The following is a 12959-nucleotide window of genomic DNA, read 5'->3' as shown; positions in this document are numbered from 1 at the left end:
GGAGGCTGCATCCCAGGGATGGGGTTTTGCTGCTTCTGTTTCCTGTGGCAGCTCGGGCTCTGCTGGCTTCACGGAGTGCTGTGTGCTTGTGCTCTGCCTGCAGCCTGTCCTTGATGTGCCACCTGCATTGAGGACCATGCTGTCTCTCCTTCCCCAGCCAGCTCTGTTGCTCCTCGCCTTGCCCTGGGCTGGTCCCCAGATCCTTTTGGAGCTGGGATTGCTGGCGCAATCGTCCTCTTCCCATTGCTTGTGGCAGTTCTCCTGTGCTCGATTGTACAGCCCCTGTTCCCTGCTCTGCATGTCCTCTCTGGGCCCTGGCTTTTGAGTCTGGTTTGTTGGTGTTTGATGCTGTGGTGCAGGTGACAGGTCAGGGGAGCTGTGGGTGCAGTGGCTGGCTTCAGAGATCACTTGGGAAATGCTGCCAGGGATAATTAAGGGAATTCTTTGGGCTTGGGCGCATGAGAGATGAGAGCGTGTGGGAACGGGGCAGGAAGGCTCCATCCTCATAGTGCTCTCCAGTGACCTACTGGAGTCTGTGGAATGGCTGGGTGGGCTGCACCAACACCCCAAAGCTCTGTCAGTCTCCCACACTGGTCACCGTGGCACATTTTCAGCCTGGGGACTCTGTGCTGGTCCTGTGCTTGTCCCTGCACTTCCATCATGTCCCTGTGCCACGGGATGGGCTGCAGGTGATGGGATCCTCAGCCTCTCACCCCATGGACTCCACGTTCCCCCACCACCCCACAAGGTGAGCTCAGGGCCAGTCCTGCCAAGAGGAGTTGCTCCCAGCTCATGCCAGGACTTGCTGAGCATCTGGAAGAGTCTCAGCTTCAAGCTGTCACCTGTCAACACTTCGCTTGCTGCTCGTCCGCTCTGCTGCCCAGGGAAATTTACCCTGTTTTTGTATCCTTTGGGCTGAATTTCTGCAGTTCTCCCCGTGCTGTCCCTTTCTGCTGCACAGCCGCAGACCCTTCCTCCCCAGGAGCAGGGGGGGTGTGGTGTCATGGTGACCCCTCTGCACCTTCCAGCACTGCCATTCCTGCCCACTTGGTGGCCTGTCCCCGACGGGGCTCTGCTCGCACGTCCTGTGTACGACGAGGTGGAAGATGCCCTTCCCCAGGGCTACCTTTCCCTGACGGTGCTTCACTCGGCTCCCTGAAACGCAGCTTTTTCCCCGCTCTCCCCGGGGTGGGAGCCCAGCCCCCGAGCTCCTGCAGCGCTGCTCCCCCGGTATAAGCTCGCTGTGATTTGTCCTTTGCTGCTTTCGCTCGTTCTGAACCCGCTGGCGCCGCGTTTGGAGGCGCTGGGCTGTGCTTTGCTGCTTGTGACCCCCCACGTCCTCCAACCGAGCCGTGCCATGGGTGCAACGTGGCTGTTCCTGCTCCGCGGGGACAGTTTGGGACTTGTCCCTCCGTGTCCCTGCTCGGGGGGCTCCATGACCCCCCGTGTAACCCCCCCAAGGGGTGCTGGTGCAGGTTTGTGCTCAGAGAGGACGTGGTGGCTGCGTGAGGTTTTAGTTTCTTAGGCGTACGCAATAACGAATAACCTGCCCCCCCGAGCTGTCCGTTACCAGCAGTAGTGCTCTCTGCTCTTTCCGTTGATGTTTACTAATGTAAATCCAGTATTTGTTACTGTAATAGGATTTTTTTTTTTTTTTGTACGGTACTTTGAAAAAACCCACAAAAACGACAAAAAAAAAAAGGAACAAAAAAGAGGAAAGAAATAAACATTGTTAATGACCCGGCTCCTGGATTGCTGGGGGAGGGTGTTACGTGGGGAGCGGGGGCGTGAGGGCGGCAGTTCCTGGGCTGGGTGCAGGATATGACCCATCCTGCGAGTGGTGCCAGGACTCTCCTCCCCGGTTTTGCAGGTCCGGGGCACGTGAGGACCAGCCCTGGGCTCGCCAAGGGGCGAGAAACGGCCGGAAAAGGCGTCTCTAAACAGCGGGGAAATGCGAGGTTCCTCCGCACTCAGCCCCGGAGCTGGGCTCAGGGGATGGCTTGGGCAGCACCCCCTTCCTGTACCCGGAGCTGCCACCCCCGGGGGGCTCCAGCACCAGCACCGCCCCGGGGGGGCTGCGCGGGGGCTCGGCAGGGATCCAGCCCTTTCCCTGCTCGGGAAACACCAGGCGTGGGCTGCCCCAGGTCGGGTTTCAGCCCCAGACGCGTCGCAGCCCGCGGGGAAGCAGCAACGGCTGGCGGGGCTGTGACCCCGGAGCTCCAGCTCAGCCCCGGGGGGGACAGCAGGGACGGGGTGGCCGGAGCCCCACGTGAGGCGGCAGCGTCACCGCAGGGGCGGGAAGGGCAGGAAGGGCGCAGGGAGGCGGGCGCAGCCGAGCTTTAAAAGTCCTTGCTGGGACGGGCTCGCTTCCGCGTCACCCCGGCGTCCCCATGGCCCCCACGGTGCCGCTGCCTGCCCTGGCGCTGGTGGCCCTGGTGGTCCTGGTGGCCCCGGGGCTCGGGGTGGCTCCCGGCTGTGACCGCCCTGCCCACCTCTGGTGCAGCTCGCCGGAGATCGCCGTCGCCTGCCAGGTCAGAGCCGCGGGTGTCAGGGCTGCCCCACGCAGGGCAGGGTCACCCCACACGTGGGGACGTGTCCTACCTGCCCGGCGGCGGGGATGAGGACGCGGGGACGGGGTTGGGGCATCACCTGGCCACGGTACCTGGAGCCAGTGGCGGCTCCGAGCGCCGCTGTGGCACAGGCGGGCACAGCGCGGGGATGCTCAGAGCTCCCGTGCCACACCGGCATCCCTGGGGAATTGCTGTGCTCCAGCCGGACCCTGACCCTGGACCCTCCCTGGCCGCCTCCGGCACTTCTACTTTTTAAGCATAAAACGGCTTTTCAGTTTGTTCCTGCCGCGAACAGCCCCAGGCGGTGACAACTGTATGACGGTGGCTCTGGCAGTGCCCTGTGAGCCCCGCGGGGCTGCAGCCACCACCCGGCGGTGGGTGCAGGGCTGTACCCCCACCCAGGCGTGTCCTGGCCTAGATTTGTTTTCCTCTGAAACAGTTTGGGGAAGTTCTCGTGGAAAACCCCAGCGCTGGGTTTCGGCCACTCACAGGATCCTGCGGCTGCCTGAGGCCCCTGGCCGCTCTCACTTCCCTCCAGCCCTGCACACCCTCATCCCCCTTCTGCCCCACATCTCAGGAGCTTTGCCCCCTGCAAATATTGGGGTTCTGCAGCTGTATCCCCTCTGCACCCCAAAAACCTCCCTGCACGCAGGTGGAGAACCACTGCCCCAACCTCCCTCGCCCCGCGGCTGCCCCAGTGGAGCTGAGCCTGTACTATGAGAGCCTGTGCCCAGCATGCCGTGAGTTCCTGGTCCTGAAGCTCTTCCCCACCTGGCTGCTGCTGCCCTCGGAGATGCTGAACATCACCCTGGTGCCCTATGGCAATGCCCAGGTAGGATCTGGCCGAGCCGGTGCTGCGGGCGCTCGCCCCGGTGCCGCCGGCCCCGCTCAGACCGGTTGGTCTCGCAGGAGAGGAACGTCAGCGGGAAGTGGGACTTCCAGTGCCAGCATGGCCCCGAGGAGTGTTTAGGCAACATGATCGAGGTGATGGTCCCTGTTCCCGTGGTGCTGGCATGGGGGGGGTCCAGTGGCCCCGTACCACCCACTCTGTTCCCATAGGCCTGCCTGATGCACGAGGCCAAGAACTTCAGCACCTACTTCCCCATCATCTTCTGCCTGGAGTCGGGCAGCTCCGTCACCAAGAACCTGGCAGCTGTATGTCCCCTCCCCCATCCCTCATGCCCTGCTGTGGGGATGTCCCTGTCCCTCATGCCCTATAGGGACATCCCTGTCCCCCTGAGTGCCCCGTGTGTCCCCTCTCCTGGCAGTGCCTGCAGATCTATGCCCCAGAGCTGGACAGGGGCCGTATCGCCGCCTGCGTGCAGGGGGACACAGGGATGGCCCTGATGCACCAAAACGCCCAACTGACTGAGGCACTCGACCCCCCACACCAGTTTGTGCCCTGGATTGTCATCAACGGGGTATGGTGGGGGGACCAGTGTGCCAGGCAGGGCTGGGGCACTGTGGAGACCCCCCTGAGCAGCCCCATCTCCCCCCACAGAAGCACACAGATGAGCTGCAGGCACAGGCAGAGGCCTCGCTGCTGGGGCTGGTTTGCCACCTCTACCAGGTGGGACAGGGATCTGGGGGGACAGTGGGGCTTGGGGACATGTCCCTGTCCCTGCTGGGGCTCTACTGGCCACTCTCTGGCAGGGGGAGAAGCCTGAAGTCTGTGGGAGCTCAAAGGCCCCGAAGATCCCATTGGGCTGCAGGCGCTGAGGGACGTTGTGGGAGCACCAAGGGAGAGGCCAATAAAAAGGATATTTTTTTTGAAAAAAACAAGTATCTGGAGTGGTGTTTTGGGGGGAGCAGGCAGCGGGTGGTCCTGCCCCACCATGGTGCAAGGGGGAGGGAGCTGGGCATCAGGGCAATGGGACTGGCCCTCTTCCTGCACCCAGGGCATGTGACAGGATGTGCTGGGCTCTGCCAGGGAATCACCTGCTCCTGGGGATCACAAAGGAGCCCCTTGGAGATTTCCATGGAAATCTGCTACGCCCCTCCCTAAGGAACAGAACATTTGCTGTCTCCAAGCCCTGGGAAGCAGCTCTGATGTCCTTCTTTCTCCTTACACATTAAGCATTTCAGCAGCTCTGTGGGCCAAGACCATCCCAGCTCCTACCAGTCCTTCTCCATTCCCGACCAGCAAGTCTAGGACAGTGTCTTTTCTGATGGCTCCCTGAGTACTTGAGACAAGAAGCTCTCTCCCACAAACTTGAGGAATTTCCCAGACCTGCTGGCCACAGCAGGAGGCCATTTCCAGCTGGGGGCTGGGAAACTGAAATCCACCGTAAGGACAAGGACTCCCGATCCAGAGAGCTCTCCTCACTACCTACGGAAAAATCCTCAGTGCTGGGAGATGGACACCATCTCCTATTGCAGCCTGTGCTTCGTTTTCCACCCCCTTCAGCCTCACCCAGAGGCTCCCGACCACATCATCCCCGACTGTGGGGACTGTTTCAATCCTCTCCCTCACATAGGGTGACACCTTCCCCTCTCCAGCCCTACCCACCTCTCCTGAACAGCCAGGACTGTCCATCACAGCACTCCAGGTGTGGGACTCATCCTACTAATCCCAAGGACATCCCAGCTCTGGGAGCAGACCAAAGGCACTTGCACAGGCAGCCCTCAAGAGCCACCTGTAGGGGGTCAGGGGCACTCCATCTCCCCTTAACTCTTCCCCTCTCCAAGAGGAGCTCTTGGGGCAGGGAGGACACAGTGAGCCCCATCCTGGGAGATGCCAGGGAGCCCAGCCAGGCAGAAGGAACCGTGGCCCTGCCACCACAGCAGCTCCCAATACATGGTCCTTTGGGCCCCTTGAGTCCTTCAGCCCTTGGGGCTCCCCAAAATCTTCTAGTCCTGAGGTGGGTTCCAACCTGAGCGCTGCAGCCAGAGGATGCTCTGGTGGGGGTAGGAGCAGAGGTGACCAACAACCACCAGTCCTGTCCCTCTCAGGTTGAGCCAAGCTGTGCCACCTGCCCTGGGCACACCAAGACCCCACCTGCAGCACACCTACCCACCAATGTCCCCCCCCCTGCTAAGACTGACAAGGGAGGCAGACAGGGCCCCTCCTGCCCTTGTCTGCAGCTCAGGCAGCAGCAAGACCAGGAAGGGGGGGAAAAGGTATAATTTAAAAAAAAAAAAAAAAAAAAAAAAAAAAAATATCACACCACCAGCCAGAGAGTGCCTGGAAAATTCATCTCTCTTTATTTGCCCATTTCCCATCCAAAACCTGGACCCCATCCTAACTCTGGGCCCCAGGCAAGAACAGTCCCACTGGCATGAGCACAGCACAACTCCTGCTGCTGCTCAGCCTCTCACCTCGAGCATCGTCCTTGTCCCAAAACTTCCGTCCCCTGGAGCAGCTGCACTGCCAGCGCCCACAGCTCTTGGGGCCACGGAGAAATCTTCTGCTCAAGAGAAGAAGGGAAAAGAAAGAAAATAACAAGCCTCAACCCCAAATGCAAAGGAGCCTCAGCGCCGGAGGACGAGCTCTCTGCTCCCAAAGCTGCTGCCAAAGCCTTTCGTGTCATCGGGGTTGTGGGGCAGGTGAAGGACCCCATCCCACAGGCTGAGGGGCTCAGACACCCACTTTGGTGTCAGGGGATTTCCTGGAGGAGGTTCAATATCAGGAGAGGGGCTTCTGCTCCAGGGTCCCCAGGCACCCGTGGTGCCCCCCCAGCCACCGCAGGGGCTCTTGGTGCTGCCGCGGGGGCTGTAGCAGCTGCTGGTTCCCAAGCCCAGCCCAAGAGGAGGGAAAACCTTGCTGCTGGTGAGGAGTGATCCGGTGAAGGCGCTGAAATTCCCAGGCTTGAAGTTGCTGCCAGGCCAGGCAGGTGCCACGGGGTCCTCGTTCAGGAGAAGGGACAGCGGCCCCGAGGCATCATCCGACCCCGGAGAGCTGCAGAGCAGGGAGTCCTCGTGGCTGTAGGGGAGGCTCAGGGCAGCTCCCTGCACCTTCCAGCCTGGCTGATCCACCAGCTCCTCCACCACCTGCCTCTCTTCCCCAGGTTTCCTCCTGTTCCCCTTCCCGCACAGCCGGACCACCTTGATGCCACTGTCACAGTCACGGTGCCCGAGGTCCTCGAAGGCCCTGCAGGCGCTGTCCAGGCTCTCGTACTCCACCAGGGCACAGCACCTGCTCAGCAGCTCGGGGAACTTGGCTGAGTATCTCCTCACGTCCGAGGGCAGCTTTCGGCCTGGCCGCAGGACGCGGATGGAGGCAATGGCTCCGAAGGGGCTGAACATCCTCAGGATGATCTCCAGGAAGCTCTCCTGGAGCAGCGGCAGCAGCAGTGGGTCCTGCTCCCGGGGCTGCAGCTCCCAGGCCAGCAGCAGTTTGCTGGGGGGGATGCTCAGCAGGGCCTCGGGGATGGGCACCCGGCGCCTCACTTTGGTGCCCTCCTTGTTCACCTCCAGCAGCTCCGAGAATTTCAGGGCATAGAGCGTGAGCTGCCAGTCACGTGTCAGGTACTTCACCTGGGGGAGAGAGGGGGCTGCTGCATGCCTGTGATCTTCCCAGGCAGGGACCACCCTAAACCCATCATCCAGGCAGGCTGCAACCTTATCAACACAAAAGCACAGCAAGGCAATGTCCCCCTTCCACATGAGTGGCCTTGGGGTCTGCAGGAAGTCCCCAGTGTCCTCTGGGCTGTGGCAGTAAACCTCAGCTTCCCCATATGTCACACCACCAGCACTTGCCTGGTTTTTTTGCTTAAGGGATGATCTCAAAGCAGCCTGGGGGAGTCATGGGTGAATCCAGCCCCAGGGGTGGTTTGGGGACTGTTCACTGCTCCCCCAGCCACCCTCCCTGCAGGGCATTGAAGGCAGAGAGAGAAGCCCGCTCTGCATCATCGGGGCTTTGCCAGGAACAGCCTGAGGGGAGTCTGGACCTCCCTGTACACCCCACTGGAGACAGCAGAGCACACCTAGACATCTTCCACCCTTCCCACTCCTCCCCAGGTTCCCTACCTTCTTGAAGGATGTCAGTAGTTTGATGCTGACAAAGCCCATCTTGTTCTTCTGGACGTGTTTCAGGAGGAAAGCGTCCCTGGCCAGGTTCTCATCGGACAGGTAGAATTCCACCTGGGACACGATCCTGCGGACCAGCTGCGGGTCGGGGAGGGAGCAGCTGCGGTCCAGCAGGTCAGAGCCCAAAGCATCACTCAGGTCACGGACCCTTCTGGCAGAGCTGTGGGGACACAGGTGTGAGGTGTGTGGTGCCTTTGGGACATGCAAAGTGTCCCCAAGGGCTCAGCCACGACGGTGGGAGAGTAGAGGCACCAGGGACACCCAGGGCCACCCGCTTTGCCCTGGCTACAGGGAACAACACCAGCCTGTCCCCTGCAAGCCTCCCCAGGCTGGGAGAGCCAGACCATGAACTTAAACACGTTCCAGCCAAGGGACACATTCCCTCAGGGATAAACACAGGGAAAGACCAGGGCTCAGCCCCCCCTGCACATCCCAGCACCACGTACCCGTCGAAGCTCTCCAAGGCGTCCTCCTGGCTGAGCAGGGCAAGTGAGCGGCTCCGCGGGGGGAGGAGGTTCCGTGCCAGGAAGGAATTTCCTTGCACCGGCCCTGGAGTGTTGCATCTGGGCCGGGAATCGAGCCCTGAGGCCACCCCTGAGCTGCATGATGACATTGTCCTTGATCTAGGACGTTACACAGGAGAAGGACAGCGCTGGGACACATCCTGACCGTCACCTGAACCCTGCTCGGGGCTGCAGCCCCCAAGCCCAGCCCAGGGAAGGGGGAGTAGAGGCAGCTGGGTGTTGTCTCCTTACCTGCTTGGCAGCGCTGGGAAGGGTGGAAAGTCTTAGCAGTACATTCCAGATAGCCAGAAGTAGCAGATCCCAACTCTCCCCAGCTCCAAACTGAGGCTCCCAAAACACAAAGCCAAAAAAAATTAAATAAAAAAAATTAAAAAAAAAAAGAAAAAAAAAAAAAAAGGAAAAAAGGAAAGAGAGAGGGAACCCCTGCTGTGGGGAGGCTGTGGGTTTATAAGCATAACCACCCTGAATGAGTTGCAGGGGTGGTTGTGGATCTGCCCCCAGACCCACCTGCTCCAGGTGAAACCTGTTTGTGGTTAAACTGCCCCAGCTGAGCCCTGGGACCAACCAGGCTCCTCCTGCCTCGGCTGCAGAGCCAGGCCAGGGGCAGCAGGAACAGGGGCAGTAGAATCTGTCCCCTCTGGTACCCAGGGGGACAGCGAATTGATGCCACGAGGCCTCTCGGGCATTGCCTCAGTTTCTCTGCCTTGTGCATGATCAGGAACAGCCACGGGGAGGTGGAGGGAGGAAGATTCAGCCCAGGACATCGATTTTGGCTCTCAGTGCTGCCAGAGTGACTGGCAAAGGTCCTTCTCCCTTCAGAAACACCTCCTGCCCCAGTGAGGGAGTAGGAGAGCCCCAGGAATGGGGTGCAGCCCAGGGCAGGGTGTGGGCGGGAGGGGGGGGGGGAGGATGGCCCAGGGCTTCAGGACAATGGGGAAGGAGCTCTGGGATGAAACATCACTGTGGTTTGAGCCCCGTGTTGGGCAGGGTGGGAGGGTGAGGACACATGGGGATGAGAACAGGGGGGTCAGAGCAGCAGGGGCTGGGGCAGGTAGGGGGGTGATACTGGGCTGGGAATGATGCCAGGGCTGGAAAACTTGGAAGTGTCACTGGCAGGGTTGATGCTGGGAGCCCGGCCCAGCTGACCCTCACCTGTGGGTCCAGACAGGGCTTTTGCTGATGTTTCTGTGCCCTGTGACCACATGGACCAGCCAAGGACTCTTCTGGCACAAGGTAAGATGCTGTTTCAGTCAGAATGAAAGAGAAATTGCAAGTAAAGAACAGAAGGTACCTCTGGTGCCTGGTTTCAAATGCGTTTTGGTTTCCATTTGGAGAACTTTGTATCATCTCACTTTGCAAGTGCCTGTGTCCCAGAGGCTCTCCACATGTAGGTGCCTGTTCTCTGATGCCTCAGTGAGGCACAGCCAAGGCTGTGGGTAAAATCCAGGAGTGCCAGTGCCAGACCATGAAGCTAAACCCATCCCAGTCAAGGGACACATTCCCTTGGGAACAAACAGGAGGCAAGCCCAAGGCTCATCCTGCCTGCACGTACATGTTGAAGTTCTCCATGATGTCCTGGCTGTCACCAGACCAGCAGCATCTCCCTGGTGGCTGGTGGCCTTGCAGCTTCCCCATGCAGGGCTGCTCCTGATAAATCCCTGGGCTGTGCTGCACTGTGCAGCTTGAAGCTCATCCTTTTGGGATGAGTCACAGGGACTGGCAATGTCCAACTGCTTCTGGAATGTTGCACCCCTCTGATTTCTCTGGGGTTGGTGTCAATCCCTGCCATCTCCCCTTCTCCTGCCACCTCCTGGCATTCTCTGCTGGTTGGGAAGAGATGGAAGAGAAAGTCCTGGGATGCTTATGTTGAAATCTCTGTGGATTTGCCCACCTTGGAGGGGTGATAGAGCCAGAGGTAGGCTGAGGATGGGGGGCTGTGTGTACTGTGAGGAGTATTTTGAGCTGTGTTTGCTCTCCACTTGCAGCTCAGGGTCGGGAGGTGCTGCCCAGTTCCCCCGGGGGAAATAACCCCCTGCTTCCAGCCCTGAGGCTCAGTATCCAAAGGAAGAGACTCTGGCTGGTCCAGCCACCCCTGCAAGACTGGGCATGACCCAGAGGGAGGGGGAAGCAAGAGCACAAGGGTGAGAGGCTGAGGCTAAACCTTCCCCCTCCTGAGGGATCTGAGCAGGAATGATCCAGCACTTGTCACATCCCTGTCTCGCTGTTCCCATCCTTTCAGTTAGTCTGGAAGCATAATTAAAACGTGCTTCCTATGGCCCAATGCTCAGCTTGATCCCTCAGCCTCTCCTCCCCTTTGGGAGTGTAATGGGGAGTTATCCCTACACAGCAGCTGCTGCTCCATGGGAATCCTGCCTTCCTGCAGACACAGGATCCCTGCCCAAAACTGCTGTAAATACCCTGCACTGGGCAGCTCCTGCATCCCTCCAAAGTGCTGCAGCATCTCCTGATATCTCCTCTCAGGGAACACAGAAGAAATGGGACCACAACACTCCTTGTACAGGCCTGAGCATTGGATACATGTTTATTGCTATTCAGGTTAGGCTTGGAATTCTGTGCATGGGGTTTAGGTGGTTCCCCAGACTCCTCACACGGTGCTGCAGATCTCCAGAGCATCTTGTTTGCAGGTTGGGGTCCCTTGGTGAAAGAGCCAGTGTTCCAGCTGAACTTCCTATGGTCCTCAGTGGGAACAGGGGAGTTAAGACTTGGTTGCTCAGCTGTTTTTTTGAACCCTCTTATCTCATCAGCAGGATCCAAAACACTGGACTCTGACTTCTGGTTGTTATTTACATTTAAATTTGCCTTTCTCACTTCTCTCCTTCTCTCATTTCACTCCGTTTCCATATGAGACGCTTACAGACAACGATAGCACGGGACAGTCAGAGGGAAAATGTGCCACTACACACACTTTGGTTTCACTGGCCATTTCTAATGTGTTTTAAAGTGTCACAGCTACCTTAGTACTACTGGGAACGAGGAAATAAAGAGATTTGGATAGAATATACTCTGCTATGCAAATGTACACGAGACCTCTGGAAAAGCTCACACCAAATACTGCATCATTAGAAACCATAATAATAAAAGCTACTTATGACACGGCCTTTATTCACAGAAAGATTTGCCCCGGGGCTTTGTTTTTGCAGTTTGGCTTGATGACACCCCCCCCTCCTCCGCCCTGTAGCCCACAACACCCCAGTGCAGTCCACATCATCCCAGTGTAATCCACCTCAGCACAGACCCCACAGGACATGGAAAGGGAGAAGAGACCCTACTGAGCTCCCCTGGCTCAGCCCCACAGGAGCCACCGGGAAAAGGCAAAGGGATTCAGAGAGGGGAAATGTCACCAGAGTGCTGAGCTCCCCTGGGTCCATGACAGCCCCTCATGACATGAGATGAGCTGTTGGATCAGTCTGAGCTGTGCTGGCTCTCCTGGAGTTGGGGGGAAGCAGGAACATGGCCCACGCTAAGGCACTGTGGTCACACACCCTCACCCTGCTCCGGACACGGCTGCACCTCCTTCAGCGTTACAGCTGGACAGGGAGTGGGAATTTCACACACCCCAGGACGTGGGGCCAGTGCCCCTCTGCCTGGGCACCCTGGGGGATAGGGGTGCCTGGGGGATAGGGGTGCCATTGCCCACAGGCAATGAACACACTCTGCAACCGGCTGCCACTTCCTTGGAGTCCTTTGGTATCTTGAGTTGGCCTGACGGTGTCCCGGGAGTATTCAGGGATCAGTGGTGAAATGCCAAGCTGGGGAGACATGGGAGCAGGTGGGAATGCTCATCCTGTAGTCCCAGAGCACTCCTGTGTCCATCAGGATCAGAGGGATGTGCAGCCTGGAGTGGGTACAAGAGAGACCAACTGTCCTGTCCTCCCCGGTGCAAGTGATTTGGCAAAGCCAGAGCCTGGACAGCTTGTCTGGAAAGGCTGCAGGGGAAGAGTCAGGTATTTTTCCTTCCTCTTGGGCACTGACTGGTTCAAGTTCGTATCACAGTGAAGTCTGAGAAGTGAGGAAGGAACCCAAACCACCTTCCCTGAAGGAGAAAGCCTCACTTGTTTGTCTCACTCCGGCTGGGGAGGGAGGACAGGCTCTCCCAGCCAGGCACATCCAATCTGCTGCTGACCATGGAGGCTTCCATCCCTTGGGAGCAGACTCTGGAGCTTCTCCCTCCAGACAGCAGCCACATTGGAGGGAAGAGGGTGGCCAAACCAGCCCCATCCCAGCGCCTACCCTGGCGCTGGGATCCATCCTCGAACACAAGTAAACATGAAAGAGAAACTAAGAGGCACTAAGAATGCAGATCTGGGGAGGCTCAGGCTTGGGACCATCCAACCTGGCTCTGGATGTCTTTGTCCAGCTGGAGAGGAGCTGCATGCCTGGCTCAGATCTCCTGCAGGGCGTGGCCAGGGTCGCTGCGCTCCCGCTTCACCAGCGGCTCCCCCACGGCCCGGTCTGTGTCCACCTCAGAGCCCAGCTCACTGATGTCATCTGCAAGGACATGGCTCAGCATCAGAGAGGGGACCAGAGGGAAGGGGAGCTTTTTCCCAGCAGAGCAGGCTGGAAGAGCCAGCATGAAGATCCCCCTCCCACCCTGACCCAGAGGACTTCCCTCGTGTACCTTTGTCCAGCAGTGTTGGAGACAGGGATGTGAGGTCACCAAACTGAAAGAAAAGGGAGTTACAAGGTCACTGAGGCTTTGCAGACCCAAAGTGCCAGACCTGCTCAATGGCCTCAATCACCAAACAGTTCCAACAAAAGTGCCCAGGAAAGACCATGAGCATCAGCAGTGCTGGTGATGGAGAGCAGAAAGCAAAAC

At 58.9% G+C, this 12959-nt stretch overlaps 3 protein-coding genes across 8 annotated transcripts in view; 1 reads left to right on the top strand and 2 right to left on the bottom strand.

Moving 5' to 3' along the window:
- The first annotated feature begins 2328 nt into the window (after positions 1-2328).
- IFI30 (IFI30 lysosomal thiol reductase) lies at positions 2329-4347 on the top strand. Its single transcript, XM_027715451.2, has 7 exons — positions 2329-2531; positions 3223-3402; positions 3480-3554; positions 3630-3725; positions 3839-3991; positions 4072-4140; positions 4224-4347. Exons 1-7 carry the CDS (start codon positions 2391-2393, stop codon positions 4287-4289), a joined length of 780 nt encoding a protein of 259 aa, XP_027571252.1. The 5' UTR covers positions 2329-2390; the 3' UTR covers positions 4290-4347.
- Positions 4348-5751: 1404 nt separating this feature from the next.
- LOC113984971 (la-related protein 6-like) lies at positions 5752-10545 on the bottom strand. The gene is made up of 5 exons (XM_027715450.2): positions 9275-10545; positions 8354-8443; positions 8045-8221; positions 7539-7758; positions 5752-7046 (listed from the first exon to the last, which is right to left on the bottom strand). The coding sequence occupies exons 3-5, from the start codon at positions 8209-8211 to the stop codon at positions 6042-6044; spliced, it is 1392 nt and encodes a 463-aa protein (XP_027571251.1). The 5' UTR covers positions 8212-8221; positions 8354-8443; positions 9275-10545; the 3' UTR covers positions 5752-6041.
- A 93-nt stretch (positions 10546-10638) lies between these two features.
- RFX2 (regulatory factor X2) overlaps positions 10639-12959 on the bottom strand; it is a 64606-nt gene continuing 62285 nt past the window's right edge. For all 6 annotated transcript variants that reach the window (XM_027715441.2, XM_027715446.2, XM_027715447.2 and 3 more), the window contains 2 exons: positions 12762-12804; positions 10639-12631 (listed from right to left, as the gene is read on the bottom strand). In XM_027715441.2, the coding sequence (XP_027571242.1) occupies positions 12525-12631; positions 12762-12804 (150 nt within the window). In that variant the 3' untranslated portion in view covers positions 10639-12524. The remainder of the gene's footprint in view (positions 12632-12761; positions 12805-12959) is intronic.

Source organism: Pipra filicauda, unplaced genomic scaffold (assembly GCF_003945595.2).
Source record: "Pipra filicauda isolate LSUMZ 115617 unplaced genomic scaffold, ASM394559v2 scaffold294_size920599_pilon, whole genome shotgun sequence".
NCBI classification, from domain to species: Eukaryota; Metazoa; Chordata; class Aves; order Passeriformes; family Pipridae; genus Pipra; species Pipra filicauda.
The sequence above is the reverse complement of the archived record's forward strand: the minus strand, read 5'-3'. Positions and strand labels throughout refer to the sequence as shown.

Bases quoted from the DNA above. Each gene is read 5' to 3' on its own strand.
- IFI30 (XM_027715451.2), top strand. From the start codon at position 2,391: ATGGCCCCCACGGTGCCGCTGCCTGCCCTGGCGCTGGTGGCCCTGGTG. The intron at 3,555-3,629 runs GTGATGGTCCCT...CTGTTCCCATAG, and splicing joins GTTTAGGCAACATGATCGAG to GCCTGCCTGATGCACGAGGC. The intron at 4,141-4,223 runs GTGGGACAGGGA...ACTCTCTGGCAG, and splicing joins TGGTTTGCCACCTCTACCAG to GGGGAGAAGCCTGAAGTCTG.
- LOC113984971 (XM_027715450.2), bottom strand. From the start codon at position 8,211: ATGTCATCATGCAGCTCAGGGGTGGCCTCAGGGCTCGATTCCCGGCCC. The intron at 7,759-8,044 runs GTACGTGGTGCT...GTGTCCCCACAG, and splicing joins GCCTTGGAGAGCTTCGACGG to CTCTGCCAGAAGGGTCCGTG. The intron at 7,047-7,538 runs GTAGGGAACCTG...TCTCTCCCCCAG, and splicing joins TACTGACATCCTTCAAGAAG to GTGAAGTACCTGACACGTGA.